This window comes from Gigantopelta aegis, chromosome 3, assembly GCF_016097555.1.
Source record: "Gigantopelta aegis isolate Gae_Host chromosome 3, Gae_host_genome, whole genome shotgun sequence".
NCBI classification, from domain to species: Eukaryota; Metazoa; Mollusca; class Gastropoda; order Neomphalida; family Peltospiridae; genus Gigantopelta; species Gigantopelta aegis.
The window spans coordinates 18,554,100-18,577,876 of NC_054701.1; the positions used below are offsets into that span (position 1 = coordinate 18,554,100).

General features: G+C 38.0%; 1 protein-coding gene across 2 annotated transcripts; it reads right to left on the bottom strand.

The window, feature by feature from the left end:
- On the bottom strand, nucleotides 1–23,691 carry LOC121367633. 2 transcript variants are annotated; one of them, XM_041491922.1, is made up of 5 exons: nucleotides 19,368–23,691; nucleotides 6,309–6,627; nucleotides 5,842–5,959; nucleotides 3,300–3,392; nucleotides 1–455 (listed from the first exon to the last, which is right to left on the bottom strand). In XM_041491922.1, exons 2-5 carry the CDS (start codon nucleotides 6,474–6,476, stop codon nucleotides 292–294), a joined length of 543 nt encoding a protein of 180 aa, XP_041347856.1. In that variant the 5' UTR covers nucleotides 6,477–6,627; nucleotides 19,368–23,691; the 3' UTR covers nucleotides 1–291. The 2 variants fall into 2 exon arrangements, 1 of the variants encoding a protein (XP_041347856.1); XR_005957401.1 differs by lacking the exons at nucleotides 1–455; nucleotides 3,300–3,392; nucleotides 5,842–5,959; nucleotides 6,309–6,627 and adding an exon at nucleotides 16,997–17,231.
- Between the last annotated feature and the right edge of the window lie 86 nt (nucleotides 23,692–23,777).

Below are 23,777 nucleotides of genomic sequence, written 5' to 3' on the forward strand. Positions count from 1 at the left end.
GAGAGAGAGAGAGAGAGAGAGAGAGAGAAGAGGAGAGAGAGAGAGAGGAGAGGAGAGAAAATAAAACAACTACTTACATTTTTTAAAATAAGAAAAAAAACCTGCTGAAATAACTGAAAACTCTCAATTTCACAAAGAGTGAACCTAACCAGTTCTGATTGTCAAACAACAATAAATGCATGCACATCTATAAATACCGTTATTTTAGTCTTACAACTTGGATAGGTAAACCTTTTCGTAAAAGACAATAAAACACAACAAACAATAAATATACGTCAGAGTGAAATGTCATCATCCTTTCCTGAGTTCTTTGTTTAGTAGTTTGCCCCACACCGCGTTATAAGGATGTGCGAACACTGTCTTCTGGCCTTCACTGTCCACTAGTAACCGACCCTCATTGGCCCATTTGAACAGTGACCCCGCAAGGTTATACACCTCTATTTTCTTGACACTGCCTGAAACAGAAGAGAAAAAATCTTCAAATAACAGAGTTATACCAAGTATACGTTTTAAAGTATATTTTCTGTTTGTGTATAATTGGTTTTCATTTTAGCTTTAGTCTATTACAAACGAAAGAAAAATAACAGTTGGATTGTCTATTCTGTATTGCTTTTCTGGTAGCTATAACATTATAACCAGGTACAGGCGTATATGCAGGAATTTATGCTAAGGGGGTCCGCTGTCCCGGAAAACGTATTGAAAAAAAGAAAGAAAATTGGTTTGAGCAAGGCGGGGTTCGACCTCCGAAACACTCCCCCGTGCACACACGTATGAGATGACCCCTCAGCGAGTCCATTCTCAGATTGCTGTCGTTGTAAGATGTTTGCGACCAGTAAATAGTTTAAAACTAAATTACATGCTAAATATTGTTTCTTGATTAGACTATCAATGTCTGTTACTGTGTATTCATGTATTTCTGGTCGTCCTAATGTTTGTAAGTAGCCAAACTGGATAATATTGTACGTACGAAAAACATATATGTTAGGAAATACAAAGAAGTTTGACCTAATAAAACCACTATCATGGCAAACAGAAACACAGTGTTAATATTAATATATAGTCAGTGATATTTTATGCAGAAAAAAGTATCTAATGTGTAATTTTATTCATCAAAGCGTCCCTTTTAATCGGCAATATCTCAACAGTGATAACAACCTCAGGGCAGTCCCGTTACGGCTATACTAGCCTAAAATTACTGCCGGGGATAAATAGAAAAGTGTAACGCAATAGTAAAAGAAAAATGGCACTGTTAGGTAGCAGTAAACCAAATAATTTCCGGCTGGGTCAAAGTTCGAGGTGCACTGAACTTTTGATAGAGAAGTTAACACCACAAGTCCTGTGTTTGGTTATAAATGTGAGAGTGTTGGTTGTAAAAACAAATTAGTTTCATCTGGGCTAAAATTGTATGCAATTTTATTTCATCTAGTACCACTGTGTCAAGTAGCCTTGTGCTTGGAACATGTATGTGGTACCTGTAAAAAAAGTACTCAAAATTTGGGCTAAACAAGGAGTGTTGTAAAAACATCTGGTTATACCGAAATTGAGCCAAGAAAGGTACCATTTTCTTCAGTTAATACTTTGAGGTAGGGGTTGTAGTATTGATATTTATGGGTCATAGTTTGGTTGATATATTGCATATAGTGTTTTTAAGCACAAACGTTAACATGATCGCCTATGGGATTTTATTTGGTATAGTCATACCTATAAACTAAAAATAATTCTAGCGTGTCAACCCACTCCCATTTAGGTACATCACTGATTTACAAGACATCACTCTACTGATAGGTACCTGTCATATGTGTTCTCAATAAACAAATAAAAGGTAACATGGCCACATGGTAAGTTTGGTGGTTTCTATAATAAGTTCCAATAAAACATTATCCGTGACGAAGACGGTATCTCTGCACAATGCATTTGGAGGACTTGGTTGATTCCATGAATCTCTATCTAGTGCTTTGTCTATAGGAGGACTTGGTTGATTCCATGAATCTCTATCTAGTACTTTGTCTATAGGAGGACTTGGTTGATTCCATAAATCTCTATCTAGTGCTTTGTCTATAGGAGGACTTGGTTGATTCCATGAATCTCTATCTAGTGCTTTGTCTATAAGGACTTGGTTGATTCCATGAATCTCTATCTAGTGCTTTGTCTATAGGAGGACTTGGTTGATTCCATGAATCTCTATCTAGTGCTTTGTCTATAAGGACTTGGTTGATTCCATGAATCTCTATCTAGTGCTTTGTCTATAGGAGGACTTGGTTGATTCCATGAATCTCTATCTAGTGCTTTGTCTATAGGAGGACTTGGTTGATTCCATGAATCTCTATCTAGTGCTTTGTCTATAAGGACTTGGTTGATTCCATGAATCTCTATCTAGTGCTTTGTCTATATGAGGACTTGGTTGGTTCCATGAATCTCTATCTAGTGCTTTGTCTATAAGGACTTGGTTGATTCCATGAATCTCTATCTAGTGCTTTGTCTATAGGAGGACTTGGTTGATTCCATGAATCTCTATCTAGTGCTTTGTCTATAGGAGGACTTGGTTGATTCCATGAATCTCTATCTAGTGCTTTGTCTATAAGGACTTGGTTGATTGCATGAATCTCTATCTAGTGCTTTGTCTATAGGAGGACTTGGTTGATTCCATGAATCTCTATCTAGTGCTTTGTCTATAGGAGGACTTTGTTGATTCCATGAATCTCTATCTAGTGCTTTGTCTATAAGGACTTGGTTGATTCCATGAATCTCTATCTAGTGCTTTGTCTATAGGAGGACTTGGTTGATTCAATGAATCTCTATCTAGTGCTTTGTCTATAGGAGGACTTGGTTGATTCCATGAATCTCTATCTGGTGCTTTGTCTATAGGAGGACTTGGTTGATTCCATGAATCTCTATCTAGTGCTTTGTCTATAGGAGGACAGCCACTCCCGAGGATATCCTTTACCGGACAATACATCCTTCCTGCACCGCTCAAATGAGGACTGCCATTCAAAGAGTAGTATCAAAACTAGCACAGGACAGAACTCATTGGAATAAATACATCGGCTCTTCGACTGATTTGCAAAAATATGCTTATATACAATTATTATTTGTATGTGGCTCTTGATGTCACAAGACACATACATATGCATAAACACAGACCAACAGACACATAGACAGACACACACACACAGAGAGAGAGACACAGAGAGAGAGAGACACAGAGAGAGACACAGAGAGAGAGAGAGAGAGAGAGAGAGAGAGAGAGAGAGAGAGAGAGAGAGAGACACACACAAATGGATGATTAATTTGAGTGTTGCCTTTTTTCTTCATATATTCTTGTATTTTCTTTGCCAAGGCGGCTGATCTGTAACCCACTGAGCAGTAACAGACGATCGTTTTGTTTTCCAGACCTGCAACACAAGCATGAACTTAACACCAATGAAAAATATTTACTCTTCAAAAGAAGAAACGCAAAACCACATTGTCGTAACATTTGGAGAATTGATTTAATTATTGAATGGTGAGTCCGATAATTACCAAATGTTGCAGGATTGTTCACAATTCACTCTAGTCCATTGTGAGTAAGTGATAGGACACACCACCAAGGTCAAGGTCATCTGGAGTCAATACCGGGTGTGGCCTCCGCGTGTGTTGACAACTGCCTGGCACCGCCTGCCCATTGAAGCAACCAGAGTACGGATGACGTCCCGGGGGATGGTGGCCCACTCGGCCTGCAAGGCTGCTGCCAGCTCGGGCAGGGTCTGGGGCTGTGGTTGTCGCTGTCGGAGGCGTCGGTCCAACTCGTCCCATAGATGCTCAATTGGGTTCAAATCCGGTGATATCGATGGCCAAGGAAGGACATTAATGTTGTTGTTCTGTAGGAAAGCCGTTGTGAGACGTGCTGTGTGAGGCCTGGCGTTGTCATGTTGGAACACTGCGTTGGCGTTGGCCATAACTGGAACGATGTGTGGCCGGAGGATCTGGTCAATGTAGCCCTGTGCATTCAGGTTGCCCTGCACGTGGACCAGGTCAGTTCTGCCAGTGTGTGAGATGGCTGCCCACACCATGACACTACCCCCGCCGAATCTGTCCCACTTCCTGCACGCAGTTTGCCGAATAACGTTCACCACGACGCCTATACACGCGACATCTTCCATCATGACGTCGGAGCAGAAATCGGGACTCGTCACTGAACCACACCTGTCTCCATCGCAGTTGAGGCCATTGTCGATGAATCTGGCACCACTGCAGTCGGAGTCGACGGTGTTGTGGTGTTAAGATGACACCTCGAACTGGACGTCTGGCACGAATTCCTACCTCACGTAGGCGGTTCCGTACGGTCTGGTCGGATATCCTGCGCAAACCTGGTATTGCTGCGGCTGTGGAGGTGCCAGTAGTCAATCGTTCCCGAAGGTGGCGTACCCGGATGTAGCGGTCCTGCCCGGGGGTAGTGACCCGTGGTCGACCGGATCTAGGGAGGTCACGTGTTGATCCATGTTGCTGGTAACGGTCCCACAGTCTGGAGATGGTGCTTGCGGACACATGGAATGCCCTGGCAACGGCCGTTCTGGATTCGCCTGCGTCTAGTCGGCCGATGGCATTGTTTCTCTGCGGTTCACTGAGACGTGGCATGTCCTGGATTGTCAACTGTCGGCCAGATACAGAGGCCAGGCAAGCGAACACCCTGCACTTTTATACTGTCGGTGTTCATGTTGCACGTGCAGACAACGCACGTGCAGTGGTGACATGGTTTGCACGTGGCTGCGTTTTTGCGAATATTCACATTTTGGAACTTTATTGTACAGTAGCTGCGTTTTATCGAATGTAACCGTGGGAATGTGTTTGGGACATGCAATGACCTTATATTCACAAAGCATGAACCGGTAGGAAACATAAAATCGGAGTTATAACCCATTTGTACCCTTTTGCGTTTCTTTTTTTGAAGAGTATATAATGTTAGCATATCTGAGATCTGGGAAATATACGGTTTCACTATACAGTTGACTTCCGGGTGAGAGTGTATTGATGACGTCCACTATAGTTCCTAAATGGGACATATGTTGTTGTAATTAAAACAATTTATACGTTTCTATGGTAAGCCTTCTGGCTGGATTTTGCCCCTGTTATTTTGTAATATTGTGCATAGACGTTTTGGGACATGGGTGTATAGAGGAAGAAGCGGTCGGTGTGAATGGGTTCTTAAACTACCTGTTCGGACCGGTACTACAGCCAGATCCGGTCATATAGCATTACACTGAGACGGAAATGTTCTCAATTTTGGAGTGAAAATAAATGCTTATATAATGTAAATTGGAAATAGTGCTAACGAGAACCCATTCTATTGGCAATCTCCATTTGAAGTTGGGCAATTTAACATTGATTTAAATGGCAGATGACATCAGTGTAGTGAGACATAAACAACTTGCTAAATGTTACGAACGTCCTATATATTTGAATAACAATACGAGACATGTGGGTAATTAGTGCGACTGTCCCCTCCACCCTAGTCCTCACTCTCGGGCAAAACGATAAGAGATATTTGGGGAAAATCAGCTGGTCTGAAACCTTTTCACCATGTATTTCCATTATTCTACCCACAATATTAGTTGTAATCCAAGAAAAAATGCGTAGTAATTCGTTTGCAAGCCTATATAGCTGTTTAGTAACAATGATAATATGAATAAGCGTTGTTATCCAAATTCGGGTATTCAGCCTCTACCATCGCCCTACACAAATGGGATCTCGTACACCTGTGACTATTTGTTAAACAAACACGCTAACTGTCCTGAACAATCATTCCTTTCTTCTTCGGCTTTTTGTTGTTGTTTTGTTGTTTTTGTAGGTTTTTTTAATACTCACCCTCTTTTTCCACCTCTGGCAGAGAATTGATGAGTTCAGCTACGTCGTCTGTCGTCCATTCCACCCGGACAGACTGCGACATACGACTCACCTCGTACTCCTTGGGGTCTCGGCAATCCTGGGAAAAACAAACAAGTAAAAAACACCCTACAAATAAGGCTTTTAAGTGTTTATCGAAACTTTTAATTTACATTCTACATCACACTTTGAAACTTTGAAACACAAAATATCTGATATCGTGTTGAAAACAATTGAGGGGGGATGATCAAAGCTCCCATAATTTAAGTCATGGGGAGAAATATCAGATATTACCATATTGATACAATATAAATTCACATACTACCAATAGCTAAAAATTACTCCTTGAAATAGTTTCAGTGGAGTGATGGGGAACGAGGGTGATAGCTCGCCTTAAACAGCAAGGTCTGTAAAGTGTCTGTATTGGTAATTGAGATTCGATTACTTACCAGCAACACAACTTCTCGTTCGTTGTTCTGCAGCCACTTGTCGAGTTGTTTGGTGTCCACGTTCTTCACACTAGGAAACGAGGCGCTGATCGTGGAGATGACGAATCTCATTCCAAGTCCAACACTTTCTGTTAATGTCGGCTTCTTTTCTGACCCGCCCGTCGCCATCTTTTTCTATTACACGTGTCAGTAAATATGTTCTATAAACAAGGTTTTTCTCCCACCAAATCTACAGATTTCTAAAATTCGAATTCCTTATCCTTTCAGTGTTGTGATGGAGAAATATTGTCTTGCAGGGTACTTCAGTAGCATAGAAAATCTACAAAATGAAAGATACATTATAAATAAAATACGGCCGAACTTTCGAAGCCTGTTTTCTTAAACACAGGTGTTTAAGCATTGTAATTACATGTAGTTCACGCGTGCAAGTCATAAACAGGCTTTGTAAATTCGGCCCATAATGTTTAACGACATCCTAGTACTTCGGTTAGGTAGGTGGGCTACATGATCAAGTATTTAATAAATACGAAACCCACTGCAACGCAGAGTACTATTCCGAGTTTCATTCACACACAGTCAGAATGCCATTCAACACGTTTCTAATATACGTCAATCGCAGGACACTGGAAGGTATGCGTGATATAAAGTCAGTATAGTCCTACAATAAAGTTATTTGCATTAACAAGGAATAAATGTTTTATATAATGACGCACTCAACACATTTTATTGACGGTTATATGGCGTGAGGCGAGCGCTTTAGCACTGTACAGTGGTACAGCGCTCGCTCGATGCGCGGTCGGTTGGGATCGATCCCCGTCGGTGGGCCCATTGGGCTATTTCTCGCTCCAGCCAGTGCACCACGACTGGTACATCAAAGGCCGTGGTATGTGCTATCCTGTCTATGGGATGGAGCATATAAAATATCCCTTGCTGCTAATCGAAAAGAGTAGCCCATGAAGTGGCGACAGCGGGTATCCACCCTCAATATATGTCCGACGCCACATAACTGTATCGTTAAATAAAACATTTCCTTCCTTCCTGTACCACTGTACTGGGCTACGACCCGCCCTTTGCATTAAGTAACAGTCGAATATATAAACGACATTAGTACGTCCTGTGGTAATTTGTGTAAGTTCTAGAAGTATTAACAGCAGAACTAAAATTTTGGTTTTATGTGCATGTTTAGACTGATGCGGTTTTTTGACGTTTGTACAGTTAAACATGACATCACTCACAGAAAAACCCTGTCCAGAATGGAATGTTAATGTTTTTTTACATTATGGAAGACATGGAAACACGTCATCTCTTTATTAGACTCACAGGAATATTCCTTGTTCCGTCTGGTAGGGGCGGGATTTAGCTTAGTCGTTTGAGTGCTGGCTTGAGGTGCTTGTGTCGCAGGATCGAACCACCTTGGCGGATCCATTCAACTGATTGGGTTTTTTCTTGTTTTAATAAGTGCACCACAGCTGAACAAAAGGTTGTGGTATGTGCTTTCCTGTCTGTGGGAAAGTGCAAATAAAAGATCCCTTGCTGCATTAGGAAAAATGTAGCAGGTTTCCTCTGATGACTACGAGTTAGAATTACCAAATGTTTGACATCCAATAGCCGATGATTAATTAATCAATGTGCTCCAGTGGTGTCGTTAAACAAAACCAACTTGTCCCGTCTGGTACTTCATGACTTGTACAACTGATACCGTGCTATCTGATTTCTTGTCATGATTTCTCGTCTGTTAGGAAAGGGTACATAATATTATTATATTCCACTGTTGCTATTTGGAAATAGCAACTTACCTGGTTAAACGGCTCTTGTCTCAGGTGCTGGGGTGTCGTTAAACAAACGACTATTTCCCCGTACATAAAGTTAGCTTACAACAATCACATATACGTAAATCCATCCTTCACAACAGTATCCAATGGAATAAATTTCCTTCACAACAGCCAATACCTCCAGATGTATACAATTTAATATATCTCAATTAAATATTGGCAAATATTCGTGTAACTCTCCGTTCCTGAAAAATAATAGAAACCAGAAGGGCCGAGTCCCATTAAAAAATGTTCAGAAATGGAGAGTTACAAAAATATTCTCCTATTTACAATACACCAGTCCAATACTCTGCCGTCAACTGTGTCAAACCGAGTTGACGGCATATGTATCGGACTAACAATACACCAACAAATAATATTTCAGTATATGTAAGTATGGAGTTTAACGCTAATAGCATATTAGTTTCGGAGGGTTAAATAATGAGGCCTTTTGTGTATTTGTCCATGGACATATTTTCGATGGTTTCGCAGGGCAGGAGTACTTTACCAACAGCCCATACATCCAGAAACATTCAACTTATTACACACGCACCCAGCGCCCGGTCAGCGGCCATCGTCAAAACAAAACTACAGAAAACTAGTGAGGCCACACAGTAACTCCATCATTGTCTGGTGTTAAACGCCTGGTTATGGGGCGCAGCAGATCTGTCATAGAATAGTTTGATGGTGACAACCTGGCTGATCTGAGTGGTGTTAGTAATGGTTCCAGTAGGTAGATCAAATCAGTTCTCATTGCCAACAATGTTAAAACAGTTTCTAATAAAACTAATATAAGCCGTGTATCAACATACCCGCACGTACAATATAAAGTGTGTCCTCTGATATTTAAATATCTTCTTTCGATTTTAAACGCGAAAGAAGGAAAGAAACGTTTTATTTAACGACGCACTCAACACATTTTATTTACGGTTTTAAATGTCGTTGGACATATGGTTAAGGACCACACATATACTGAGAGGAAACCCGATGTCTCCACTTCATGGGCTACTCTTTTCGATTAGCAGCATGGGATCTTTTATATGCACCATCCCACAGACAGGATAGTACATACCACGGCCTTTGTTACACCAGTCATGGAGCACTGCCTGGAAAGAGAAATAGCCCAATGGGGTCACCGACGGGGATCGATCCTAAACCGACCGCGCATCAAGCGAGCGCTTTACCACTGGGCTACGTCCCGCCCCCAAAACTGATATAAGCCGTATATCAACATATCCGTGTGTACAATATAAAGTGTGGTCTCTAACATTTTAATATCTTTCTTTTTTAAACGCAAAGGTTCAAATGACACACAAGATATTTTAACCTACACAAACCATACCATATATACTAACTACAAGCTAATATTAATAGTTCCTCGTGAACACTTAGTGCAGATTATCGTGCAAAGTATTTAACCTGTGGCATTAAACGTCTCAGAAATATCTATTAAAAAGCCCATGCCTGTTACAGGAAATTACATTGCACTCGTTGACCTGTTTCTCAAATGTTTATTAACCTGTCAGCTCCACATCATGTCTAATGTTGACGTGGAACTATTAAATCTTTAAATGATATATTATGTTGGTGTGTTTGCCGTTCATCTAGTGCGGATGGTCTTGTTACAGAGGGCAGACTTCTTCATGACCCATCTTCGCAAGCGAAAGTACCATTTCGTATAGTATACTGTATCGAAATGCTCTCATAAACCGCAATGGTACTAGTACCTTGGCTTGCGAATGTTTCATGGCAGGCGAGCACTGACTCGTGCTCGCCTCATACTCTCCCAAAAATGGAAAAAGTTGTTTTTGCACTAACCTTTCATAATTTTGCTTTATTATTTATTGTTATCATGGCGTTTGGTTTGGGGGTTTTCAGATGTGTGGAATTATTGTGAGGGGAGCAATGGATTGATATCTTGATATCACTTATAACCCAAAAATGTTTTGTGAATGTTGTTGTTGTTGTTGTTGTTTCTGCTGTTGTTGCTGTTGGTTTTAGTGCTATTGTTGGATTTGTTGGGTTGTGTTTTGTGTGTTTTGCTGTTGTTGTTTTTGTTGTTTTCGTTGTTTGTTTTTTTGTTTGGTTGGTGTGTGGGGTGTTTCTGTGTTTGTGTTTGTGGGTTTTTTTGTTTTGTTTGTTGTTGTTCTTCGGGTATTTTTGGAGGTGGGAGGGGATTGCGGGGGTTAACAGATGCCCACTCTCGGGTATGGCCTAGATGTCCTATTTTTTATCTTGGCGCCGTGTCTGGTTGTGGTCAAGGTCAGGACTTTAGTGGGGTCGTCGATTTTCTTATGTGAGCCGTTTGTAGTATAATCGTCGGAAAGGGGTGGGGTGGACGTAGTGATCACGAAGCTGAAGAAGAGAGTCTCAGTTTGGTTTATGGATCATGATCAGTTTTGTCCTCTGGCTTTGCACGTCAGGTGGGAGGGTGGGGGGAAGGGAGGCAAAAAGAGATCGGTGCCTCTGGTTTCATCACCGGGTTGACATTAAAAGACTGTCCTTTAATTAAAACTATGGCTTCTTATTTACACATTACGCTAACGAAATTTAGGTGAACTAATAATTATCTCACTGAGCTTTGGTCATTATATATATATATATATATATATATATATATATATATATATATATATATATATATATATATATATATATATATATATATATATATATATATATATATATATATATATATATACACACACATATATATATGTATGTATGTATGTATTGATCTATGAATATCTATATATTGTATGTATGTCGAGGTTGACTGTTACATACATAGATATTAACGCACTGGCGCAGGGGATAATTAAATCCTTTCTGGCCTCACAAATTGTCCCATGCCGTTGCTGGGACTCGAACCTGTGGCACCGAATCGCCCGCAAATTGAAAAAAAAGAAGAAAGAAGTGTTTTATTTAACGACGCACTCAACACATTTTATTTACGGTTATATGGCGTCAGACATATGGTTAAGGACCACACAGATTTTGAGAGGAAACCCGCTGTCGCCACTACATGGGCTACTCTTCCGATTAGCAGCAAGGGATCTTTTATTTGCGCTTCCCACAGGCAGGATAGCACAAACCATGGCCTTTGTTTTACCAGTTATGGATCACTGGTCGGTGCAAGTGGTTTACACCTACCCATTGAGCCTTGCGGAGCACTCACTCAGGGTTTGGAGTCGGTATCTGGATTAAAAATCCCATGCCTCGATTGGGATCCGAACCCAGTACCTACCAGCCTGTAGACCGATGGCCTGCCACGACGCCACCGAGGCCGGTCCCGCAAATTGAAAGACTAACCACGATACGCTCTGTATGTATGTATGTATGCATGTATGTATGTATATGTATATGTATATGTATATACATGTATATATATATATATACATATACATACATACATGTGTGTATATATATATATATATATATATATATTATATATATATATATATATATATATATATATATATATATATATATATATACATACATACATGTGTATGTGTGTATATATATATATATATATATATATATATATATATATATATATATATATATATATAATAAGAATAAGAATAAGAATAATAATAATAATAATAAAAATAATAATAAAAATAAAAATAAAAAATAATAATAAAATTCTTGCGCATGAGATGACAGTGACTCTAGGGCCACATGTATATTAATTTGATTTGTATCCGGGGAAATGCATTATCTATACTTAGGGGTGGGGCACAGTGTACCCTGCCCCATATGTAGGTGCACCTAATATTAATTAAATATACAGTCATATTAACTAAATAGTAATATTTTATCATTGGCAACAACAATATAGGTGGCTTCAGGTTTGGAGTTAAGGTGGTTGTAGTACATAAAGTGCTGTAGTGATTAACCCATACCCATACCCCTCTCCATCCCACGCCCTGGAACAATCCTGTTTTGTTGGGAATCTGATCCTTGCAATAATCTCGGAGAATAATAAAACTTTGTAACACTAGAGTAGTCGTATTCCACCAAAATCTGCCAAATCACACACAAACATTTTGAATGGTATTTCGACATTTTCCGTTAAATTACGAAAATTGTCGGGAACGTTATCAATTCAATTCAATTCATTTTAATCTAATTTATTGCGCATTACGACGAATCAGGCGTCAGCAAACAAAAATAAGAATTATATATTAAACACCAATAACAACAACAATAATAACAATATGAATCTACAAGACAGACGGAGACACAAAATTTGTATTCCTATTTAAAATTAATTTTATATTCCAAGTTATCATTAAGGTGTCAGTATATCTCCAGTCGTGACGTCAACAATGCTTTGACGTTTTAATTAATATGCTTATTGATGTCAAAGCGACACTACGCACGTTCTTCTCAATATTGTTTTACTTCAGAAACGTGCAAACAAAATCGGTGTTTGACATTTATAATCATATTTATTTTAAATGTGTACTTAAGTGAAAACTCTGCGTGGATCTAATACTACCTAATGATGACTGATAACTAGGCTAATGAATCATAATGGAGGTAAGAGTTTGAATGTTTTTCTGTTTGTTTGTTTATGTGGGGATACATGGACACTGGCACAATGAGTCTATGAGTCTATGTGTTATTGGGCGACAGGCAATTATAAAAGATGGTGATGGAAAACAGGCCCGTATTTAAGGGGGTTCGGGGGGCTCGTCCCCTGGGTTGGCATGCCACGATCAGAAGAGATGAGGTTCTTCTAAGGGCCCTATGGGCAACCTAGGGAGACACCCTACAGCACCAAGACGGTCATAACAAAGAGCCACATTCGGAATACTAAAAAGCAAAACCTATTGGCTCTCTTCACTATTTCAATTAGAACGACCATCAAAATTGCGCCAAAATTCCTTCATGTAAAACGCGCACCTCTTCCTCTTTGGCATAATCCTACGGGACCTTTCAAAAAACTCCATAGCACCAAATACCCCCCGCCTGTCACCAACATTGGACTGCTGGTGCTCCCTTGCACTTGCCAGTGCAGGCGTTCCCTCTCTACAACCCTCCCCCAACACTTTCCTGTCCTGGACAGAGGGAACCGGCCAAGGCCGGTCCCTGTGGCCAGGATAGGCGTGTGCTACAACAGCTTGCTCTGAATGTGCACGTAAATCTCTTACTCTCGAGTGCCAAATAAACGTACACCTACGTTTATTAAATTTGTGAAAAAATTTTGGTGTCTACGCTTATTCAGCACCCTACGTTTAATTACATTTTTTTTAAATGTAACCCCCTACGCTAAATCGGCACCCAACGCTTATTACAATTATAAATTTATCAAATGGTACCGATTTTCCGCGATCACGGAATCGCGGACGGAATTGCGGAATTTACAATTTTCCGAGTTGTCAAATAAAATGCCAACTTTTGTGGTCAAATAATACATTTATTTATTTATTTATTAATATACATACATTGTTTTTCTGCTTGATTGATCATTTGAACCATTAAGGCACAACAAAGTATGTTACTCTACGACAAAATGTAAACACGTTTCCGAATTGGCTCGAGTGCTTGATTGAAAAAATGTTGGTGTCTACGCTTTTGCAACGTTTAATTACACCCCCTACGCTAATCGGCACCCCAACGCTTATTACAATTATAAATTTACAAATGGTACCGATGTTACTCTACGAATTGCGGAATTTACAAATGTCAAATAAAACAACTTTTGTTTAATACATTTATTTATTTATTTATTAATATACATACACTTTTTTCTGCTGATTGATCATTTGCCGCCATTTTACTCTTTTAAACACGTTTCGCTCATTGTTATATGTACATGTAATTTAGGTTCGGTGTTTATTCGGTTTCTATTATCTAACTGTTACAACTGTGTTACTGTGTTAATTGGCCGCCAATTTTTATCGCTCGGCTCGGCGGTTTCGATTTGAGTTCGATTGAGTGCTCGCCTGTAAATCGATGGAACAGTTCATGCAAACACTTTATATAAATTAATCAATTACACTTCATCTTTTCACCAAACATTGAAGACGGGAGTACCGAATTCTTAAAGGTAAATATGACTTTTTAAGCTCCTGGCATCATAAGTGTCCCCACCTATGCTTTAAAAATAAAGAATGATACAAGTAAAAATTAAGTTGATGAAATTACGTTTTGTTATAATTGACCATGTGTTTAAATATAGGAGATGAATCTAGCGAGCTGTCATTCACCATGATTGTTTTGGTTTTGTTGCATGGAACTTTTGGATTTTTGTTCAAAGCTGCAATCTCGCCTCACATCAATTATCATAATTTCATTTAAACGTATAAACACACTTACAGTTTTAATTAATTGTGTGTGACAATAACACAGTTGTAACAGTTAGATAATAGAAACATATGTTTATAGTGAACACATTTTTTCATACTATGGAATTTACTATATTTATTTATTTATTTATTTCTGAGCCGCTTGTTTTCTAAATTACATGTACACATAACAATGGTATATTTTTGTTATTTCCAAAACACTTATTTTTATTTCTGTTTTCATTACTAGTCAATTTTTACAATTTAGCTAAATTTTCAGCCCCTATGCTAATTCCGCACTCTACTCTTATTGGTTTTTAAAAAAAATTCCACACCCTATGCTAATTCCGCACCCTACTTTTAATTGATTTTAGAAAAATGTCCAGCCCCTATGCTTATTCAGCCCCTATGTTTATTAGGCACTCAAGAGTAGCCATAGTCATAGTCATAGTCATAGCTCGTTTACTATCAAAGCCGTTTTTGATAATTTAAGTTACAAGTGGTTCTGGTCAACCAGGATTTTGCAATATCCCAAAATGCATTTTTCATCATTTTAAAAACGCACGTTCGTCTGAAAAGTAATGGTTATCGAGACAAGCTCTATCTTTTTTAATGTATTTCCTGTTTAAACATCACATACATTAGCTTATCTCTGTTATAACCTTATCCAAATGTGTTTTGCAGATTTATAGATTTATTAAACTTAGTATCCATTATCACGGGCTGATCTATGGTCTGCGCCTTTAAGCGTTCCAAAGGCCGTGGTATGTCCTATCCTGTATGTGGGATAGTGCATATAAAAGATCCCTTGCTGCTAATCGAAAAGAGTAGCCCATGAATGGGCGACAGCGGGTTTTTTCTCTCAATATATGTATGGTCCTTAACCATATGTCCGACGCCATATAACCGTAAATAAAATAAAACATTTGCTTTCTTAATGGGATATAAACACGAAAGAAAAAATAAAGAAAGTAGCGACGAGCAAGCAAAGGGCCGCTACTCTAAACGCATTTTTCCGTTTTGACAAAATCGCGTCTCAGATTACATGCATTTTTCTCCAGCCTTACTTACATTAACGACTGGGGTAATCATGGGAATTGTGCCGAATATGGAAACTAGGATGATGAATGCATTAAATCACGTGACTCTGCCATTTTAGTGAGAAGTAGATATTGACGAATTTTTTTTTACAAACATTGATAAACACTTCAACGGCATTTAAACTTCCAGACGCAATTTCATATGTTTATAATATGATGGGAAATACTTTTAACAAATGATATTCACCAGTGACATATTTTAAAACAACCGTATTCATAGTTTGTTTATTTATAAAACGTTGGTACCGAGTAGTTATGGTGACCGGAAAAATACCTTGCAAGGGACATAACTTATCTGGACGTACACGCCACTAATGGTAGTTGTGTTTCTTGATAATAGCTGTATACTTCCGTAAAGGATATATAAATAACGTGGTAGACGTTCAATAAAGCTTTTATAAGTTTAATTAATACCAAATTAGTTTGTTTTTGAAGAATAAATCACATTGAAAAAATATTGAGCCAATGAGGATCAAAACGTTTTTGTATAATGTTCAACAGAAATAAAAATAATATACAGCCATTAGCCAAACGTTTTCAGTGATAGCCTACAGTTGTAGAACACAATTGCACACTTTGGTTCAAAATGTACTCGTTTTTTTCTCTCTCTTTTTTTGTGGGGGAGGGAGGGGAGGGTCTTTGGAACATATTAAGTCACTGAGTGTGAACAAAAGAAATTAAAATCCAATATAGTAATTGGCAAAAAAGTTCAATATTAATCATTTTTGTTGCATTTGTATACACTAACAAATTATTGAGTGACAGTCACTGTGTGGCAAAAACATGTTGCATAGTGTTATATGTAATACACCAACATGGCCAAATGTATGTCTTTTATCATACCGTACTCCTTGATCGTGAGATACTCGTATGATTTTTGGTAACGGACTGATATGAACATTTTGATATTAATCATGAGGGATTCACTGCAAATTTCTCGAGCAACTAATAATTAAACAAAATACTTCTATATTCATGATTACCTTGTATTATTTTGTTTGTCATTGTTGTACGTGCACTTGTATGTATTTTGCAAAATACAAATTGGTTCTTTTCAAACAAACTATTTAAGATACGAACATCAGGAATATAATCATCATATTTAATGTTCAAGACAAAAAGTTTAACATATTATTTAAAATGACCAATCAAAACAATTGTTCATACATACAACTAGCAAAACTGTGATCTTGTTTCATTTCTGTTTATTACTAAAAACATGCTTGTTTTATTTAGGTATTGAAACTATTTCCTCGTTCCAGCCAGTGCACCACGACTGGTATATTAAAGGCTGTGTATGTACTATCCTGTCTGTTGGAAAGTGCATATAAAAGATCCCTTGCTGCTTATGGAAACATGTAGCAGGTTTCCTCTCTAAGACTATATGTCAAAATTACCACGTCTGAAATCTAATAGCCGATGATTAATAAATCAGTGTGCTCTTGTGGTGTCGTTAACCAAAACAAACTTTAAACTTTGAAACCATTTTTATTTGTTCATCCTGTAATGTTGTCTTAAGTCATAATAACTAGGACTTTAAAATAATTCTGATATCAAAACTCGATTCATAATCTTGTAACAAGATGCTTTCACAATCAAATGCTGCTTGTAAACGGTCTTTCAGTAAACTGAACCAGCTAAAAACACTGCAAAGAAATAGAATGTCACAGAAAACTCTTCAGTCTCTGCTGTGCATTATGCTTCTTGGCCCTGAAATAGAAAGTTTTGATCCAGAAGAAAGTATTCAACACTAGATTGAGTGTGCAAAATGTATACACCATGTAAATGGACACAGTCTTCCTACTGTTAATTCCTGTGGTGGCCATGTGGAAGAGTTGGTGGAACTTGATTAATAATTTTTGACCTTTGGATAAATTTAATGACATGGTTCATATTCTTGTGTGTTTTATACTCTTGCTTGTCTGGCCTAAAATGAAAGTTACAACATGATTTAATTGTTTGTTTCATTTTACTGTTATATTTGTAAATTTGTAATGTGAAAAATTATATAAAAATTCCAGTTATAATTGATCAGGAATTTGGGCTAGTGCTTTTTCCTGGTGGGCTAGTGGTTTTTGCAAACCCACTAGCCCTGTGGCTAGTGACCTTTCAAAACATTTGTCATATTCGGTCTTGTTTAATGCATGTTTTATGTGTGTGTGTGTGTGTGTGTGTGTGTGTGTGTGTGTGTGTGTGTGTGTGAATAGCTATATATAAATTACTGTGTGCAACAGAATTGCAAATACATGTACTGTTGGTGATGCGAAAGTCTTTCGGCTCAATAAATACATACATAAACGTTTGATTTGTCCCATAGTATGGTTTCACATTATGTAGACATATACCAATAAATAAACAGTTTAGTAAATTTGTATGAGTATTAGTAAATTTTATCATCAATTATTTATATATCCTTTAGTAGAAATAATATATATAATTTGATTATTAATATGTAGCAACACTATAAGAAGTTTTCACTTTTCGACATTTCACATTCACAATTTTGGCAGACGGGTCACATGTTCGACAGGGAGCTAAAAATACAGGGAGTGACTAAACATATTGAAATTGTGAGGATAGTTTGATGAGATAACAAGTAAAATTGTCATATTTTTTGTTTTTTGTTATACTGCTTCGTTTTAGTGTGATAAGGTGAAGACGTGTTTTTGCCAAAACCTCGAAATTAGCCTATGCAATACTAGCCCGAGTACTCTGACTGTAAGAGAGCTAGACGGACATTTGGACATAAACACGCTCTCATTACAGTCAGAGACCAACCTATGTCTTTTTTTGGCAATTCCTGACTACCAAACGGTAGGCAACGAATCCCGCTCTAATACCACAACAATCCTATGTTTGACGTCAAATACCTTTACATCAATCATTTTCGAGTTAAGTGATACAAAAAAATCCACATATTAATCACTAATACACATACTACAGAAAGAAACCCGACAGCACCCACATTCAGCTATGCTTCGTGACACTCCGTCGCAACAATTACAAAGCTCGGCGATCTATTTCGAGACTGGGCGATTCCGCCTTGTGCAGCAGTTACAGGGGTCGTCTCATAAGAGGCGGCAGTATGTAGCACATACTTTTGCCGTATCCTGTCGATAACACCCCAAATGTATCCTTCAAATTCAAAATGGAATCAATAATGTGTAATTGTTTTGGTTTAATGACGTAATGAAATCCAAATTCATCCAAAACGGCATTAGCCAACTCTTCCATGTTGTAACTTCGCTTGATATGAGACGGCCCCTGTAACTGCTGCACAAGGCAGAATCGCCCAGTGCGCAATCACGTGGTCTACGTCTCGAAATAGATCGCCAAGCTTTGCAATTGTTGCGACGGAGTGTCACGAAGCGTAGCTAAATGTGGGTGCTGTCGGGTTTCTTTCTGTAGTAAGTGTATTAGTGATTAATATGTGGATTTTTTTGTATCACTTAACTCGAAAATGATTGATGTAAAGGTATTTGACGTCAAACATAGGACTGTTGTGGTATTAGAGCGTGACTCGTTGCCTACCGTTTGGTAGTCAGGAATTGCCAAAAAAAGACATAGGCTGGTCTCTGACTGTAATGAGAGCGTGTTTATGTCCAAATGTCCGTCTAGCTCTCTTACAGTCAGAGTACTCGGGCTAATGCAATACCTGTGAAATCGTAATTTTTCCGACTATAAAAAGAGAGGTTTTTCTATGAAAAATTTAAACTTTTTGTTTATTTTCCTTCTAATTAGGTCCATTTGCTTCAGTTTACATAAAAAAAAAAAAAAAGTATTTAAAAAAATGCTTGCTCTATGCTAAAGAAAGCGTTATTTTGTAGTGTTATCAACTATAATTACCTCCCTTGCATCATCAAACACATCTATTGCAGATACAAAATGCTCGAACGCTGTCAGTGACCGAGAACAATACTAAATATCCTTGTTAAGGTCCAGTATTTTGTTACAATACAACTCATTACAGTTTATTTTCAAAATACACCAGAAATGCTGAAAACAAATCGTCAACAAGAAAAACCGGAAACACAAACAATGTCAACAACTCTGCTCTGGAATGTTACAAGGGACTGAACTCGTCTGCACCATGAGGCCTGATTTAGGTTCATTTGATAAACAAACCAATCTGTCACTTCCTTAGCCAGCTAGACAATTTCTGAATCAAAAATATTATTGGCAGTAAATCTTAAGGCAGAGATGAATTTTACTTGTAGAATGCCGGAAATGGCATTTGAGGCAATCTAGTTTTGGAAATTTTACGGAGAACAATATCCCCCGAACACCCTAGTCTGAACGAACGTAAAAAGTGTGCAGTATCGACTTAATAATAATAATAATAATTTATTTTTATTTCAGATCAGTGATCCATAGAACATATTTAAACATCACATACAAAACTGATTATATAATATACAGTAGCGATTTACACATTTGTACACAGCAGGTGGGCAAGTAGGTCGTTTGAGGTTGTTTCGATTCTGCTCTTCAGCGAATATGTTGTTGAGCAAAGTAAAGCGCCAAAGCTTTTTACACGATGACCGACAAACCTCTTAATGTGCGCCCTGCACTACCGAACCCGCTAGAAACTTTGCGTTCTCGGTCTCAGTCAGCCCCTCCCCCCCCCCCTCCCCCAATGTCTACTTGCTTCCACCGTGCCTGTTAACTCCTGCACTGAGGCCCCACCCCTCCAACCGGCCGCCCCAGTTCTTTCATGTGCCTGATTGTAGATGGATGTCATTTCATGTGATAGACTCGTTATGGATACGTGCCAAAATTAGTATTACCTCCCGTCCCCTTTATTTTTGGAGAGACACACACACATATACACAGACATACAAACGCATGCACGTAAATAATGTTTGTTTATAGAGTTAGTTTGATTCAATGTTTCTTGTTTAATGTTTGTATTATGCCATTATCGGTGGGATATTTTGTGGTACATTTTGTTCGGGGGTGTTGGCGGTGGCGGTGGCGGTGGCGGTAGTGATATAACTTTAATACTGCTCGCTCACCAAATGTTTCATTCATAGCGGTGTTAACTAATGTTATTATTTCGGAGGTGGGTTGGGGGGAGGTTGTCGTCGTGTTTGTTTGAGTTTGTTTTTGTTTGTTTTTTGTTTTTTTGTTGTTGGGTTTTTTGTGCTTTTTTTAGGTGGGGTATTGCATGTGAGTAACTTAATCCATATAATATGTATTTTCACACTTTCAGATGATCATGTAATTTCCGTCTATGAAACTCAGTACATAGTCGCACCTTCTTTAAGAAACTGGGGTAGGTGGCGTGGGTGGGTTAGGAATTGGAGCAGGGGAAAAACATCAGACGCAATAATGTAGAGTCTACCTCGTTGGACACTGTTAAAGTAAAAAAGAGTACGTTTAGTTTTTCTGCCCCCGAGATTTTTAGTTGGGTTTGTTACTTGCACAAACTGGATTAGAGATTCCGAAATACCCGTGTCAGATGCAATATCATTCTGTATTATGAATTTTGTTATTTTATCTCCTGTAACATACAACATACCAAATTAAAGGCATATTATTAAAAACTGTTTCCTATTAATAGAGCCTTTTTATCGACTAAAATTAAATATTAAAATTCCTGAATTTTGTTTGTTTAGACTACCAGTGTCTGTATGTACAATGTGTCTTTGACCTGGTGCTTATAAAACTTTTAGAGTCTAGACTCGAGACTCCAATCTGAGACACCAATGTCATAACAACGCAATACAAATTGTATGCTTGTGACGTCATTAGAGATTGAGTCTGGACTCTAAATAAAAGTTGTATAAGCACCAGGTCTGGTCGTCCTACTGATCATAGTAACTCTAACTGGATTTTACGTTAAGGGGAATGGCCGAGCAACGCTCCATTCCTGAAAAATAAAGGAGACGATCCCCTACTTAAAATACACCACTAAATAATGACTGTATGTCAATATATTATGTAAGTATGGAGTGGAACACAAGTGATTGTGGTGGGTTAAGTAAGATTTTTCCCCTTCGCGTGCTGTAACCTCACCGTGGTGCAGGGGTGTAACATTCTCTTTGAGGATGGCCAATACAGCACAAATTGAAATTTTTAGTAAAAGTCAGTATCTATCTGTGATATTTGTATTTTTGCACAGTTCTTTACGCTGTTTTCGTTTGGGTTTTGAATTTTTGTGTTGATGTTAATCATCACCTTATTTGTTTCCATTACCATAGTTTGACACCTAATGGCCGATGTATTTTTCGTGCTGGGGTGTCGTTAAACATTCATTCATTCAAGTAAGATTTTGGGTATTAATTAAAACAACTATCATCATACTGCTGCTACCTCGTGGACAGCCTCATTTGTCGTGTTGATGTTATGGTAACACTAGCACGGACTTTTCATGTGTAATCTACCAGTCGCATGGACAGGTTAAGTCTCCATTACTTAAAACATGCAATGAAAACGCTTTTCATGTGCAGTATAGCGATCACGTGCATGGATGAAGTCAAGACACGTGCAACGAAAACGCCATTTTGTTGAGATACGTTTGTGGCGACATGGTTACTATTTATTTGTTAAATTTATTTTAAATGAATCTACATACAAATACTGTGCTTTCAACTGGGATACGATTGAAGATAGGCGATACTATATACTGAACGTGTTACTTGATAACGACAAATTAGTGAAATGCTCCGACATATCATTCGATGATAATGGTGGGAGTAGTACAATATTGCATGTTGTGTCTTTGAATGACGACCAAACATCGTCCGATGACGAACTGACTGTATCCTGTGAATTAGCAGAAACGTTAAAAATGGAACTATGTCGAAACGTGTACGTGAGCCTGTACAGGATAAGGAATAATATCGAGTTGAAGAACAAAAAGTAAATTATAATATAAAACAATTATATTTTTATGATTTGGTTAGCAAAATGTTTTTACAATTGAAAAAACTAAAGAGGTTAAAATGTAGGCAAACGCCTATATTAAGGCATCTCTAGTACTGTAATTCCTTCCTGCTCCTTCCGCCAGCCTCACCCACTTCACCGGCTGTAGTGTACGTAGCTCTGATAGAAATATCCACAGACTTCTGATAGGTCTGTCGCAGAATCGATCGCCATCGATGGATTCGGTATTATCCCTCCTACCCACGTACATAAGGTGGAAGGAATTCCACCAGTACCCCTTTATATCAAAGACTCTAAAACTTAAGGGAATGACTTTCGTTTGGTACTGTCAACCCAATATTCTATGCTCGAGTCTATGGAGATAGCCACTACTTCAAATATGTAATCAACGAAACTCGTTTTAGCTGTTTTGTGGCAATTATATTATGATTGAATAAACCTAATCTTGAAAAAAAAACCGGAATGAATCTAGTCTGTATTAAATTGATTTGGTTTAGTTTTCGTTTAACTTAATACGTTATTTTTGATAGTCGGAATTACTAGTGTATCCTTTGCTTGATTTATTTTACTGATATACTACAGCAAACAGGAATAAAATAGCAATGGATACCTCTCGGAGTTTAAGCTATATCGACGTTGAACTGGACTAATCTACGCTATCGATGTTTCTTTGTGAGATTCGGACTAACCATCTGACAGCTTGTACGGATACATTTGGAGTAAACCTTATTTTTTGTTACAGTTTTGTGTCGTTGGTTCAGTTATTTAAATATTTGTATTCCTATATTTGGGAGACATGTAATAACTAAGTAATGGAGAGTTACGGAATCATCGCTCCATTACTGAAAAATAATGGAGTGTTGAGACAATAGTGACGTCACAGGTGTATTTTAACTCTAATAATTTTGTACGTACGAAAACAACATGTATATGAGGAAACAAAATGAAATTTTAGTTACTACGAAACAAAGGACGACAAGAAAGACATTGAGAATATACACTGGTATTCTAGACAAAACTAAAATATTGACTATGTAATTGTAGTCGTACAACAACAAAAAAAACAAAAACAAAAATACCTTGTTAATTGAAAACATCTAAACAATGGCATGAAACTCAATAGACATTCTAAGGACTTAGAATATAAATCCTTAAAGGGCCATTCCCGAGTTTGTTCCATTGTAAGATGTTTCCGACTAATAAAATATTTCTACGATTAAACTTGCATATTAAATATATGTTCTTGTTTAGAATATCAGTGTCTGTATATTCAATGTGTTTCTTGTCGTCTTAATATTTGTAACAAATCCAAACTGGATTTTGTTTTCATATAATTTCGTACGTACGAAAAAACCCCAACGTATTTTA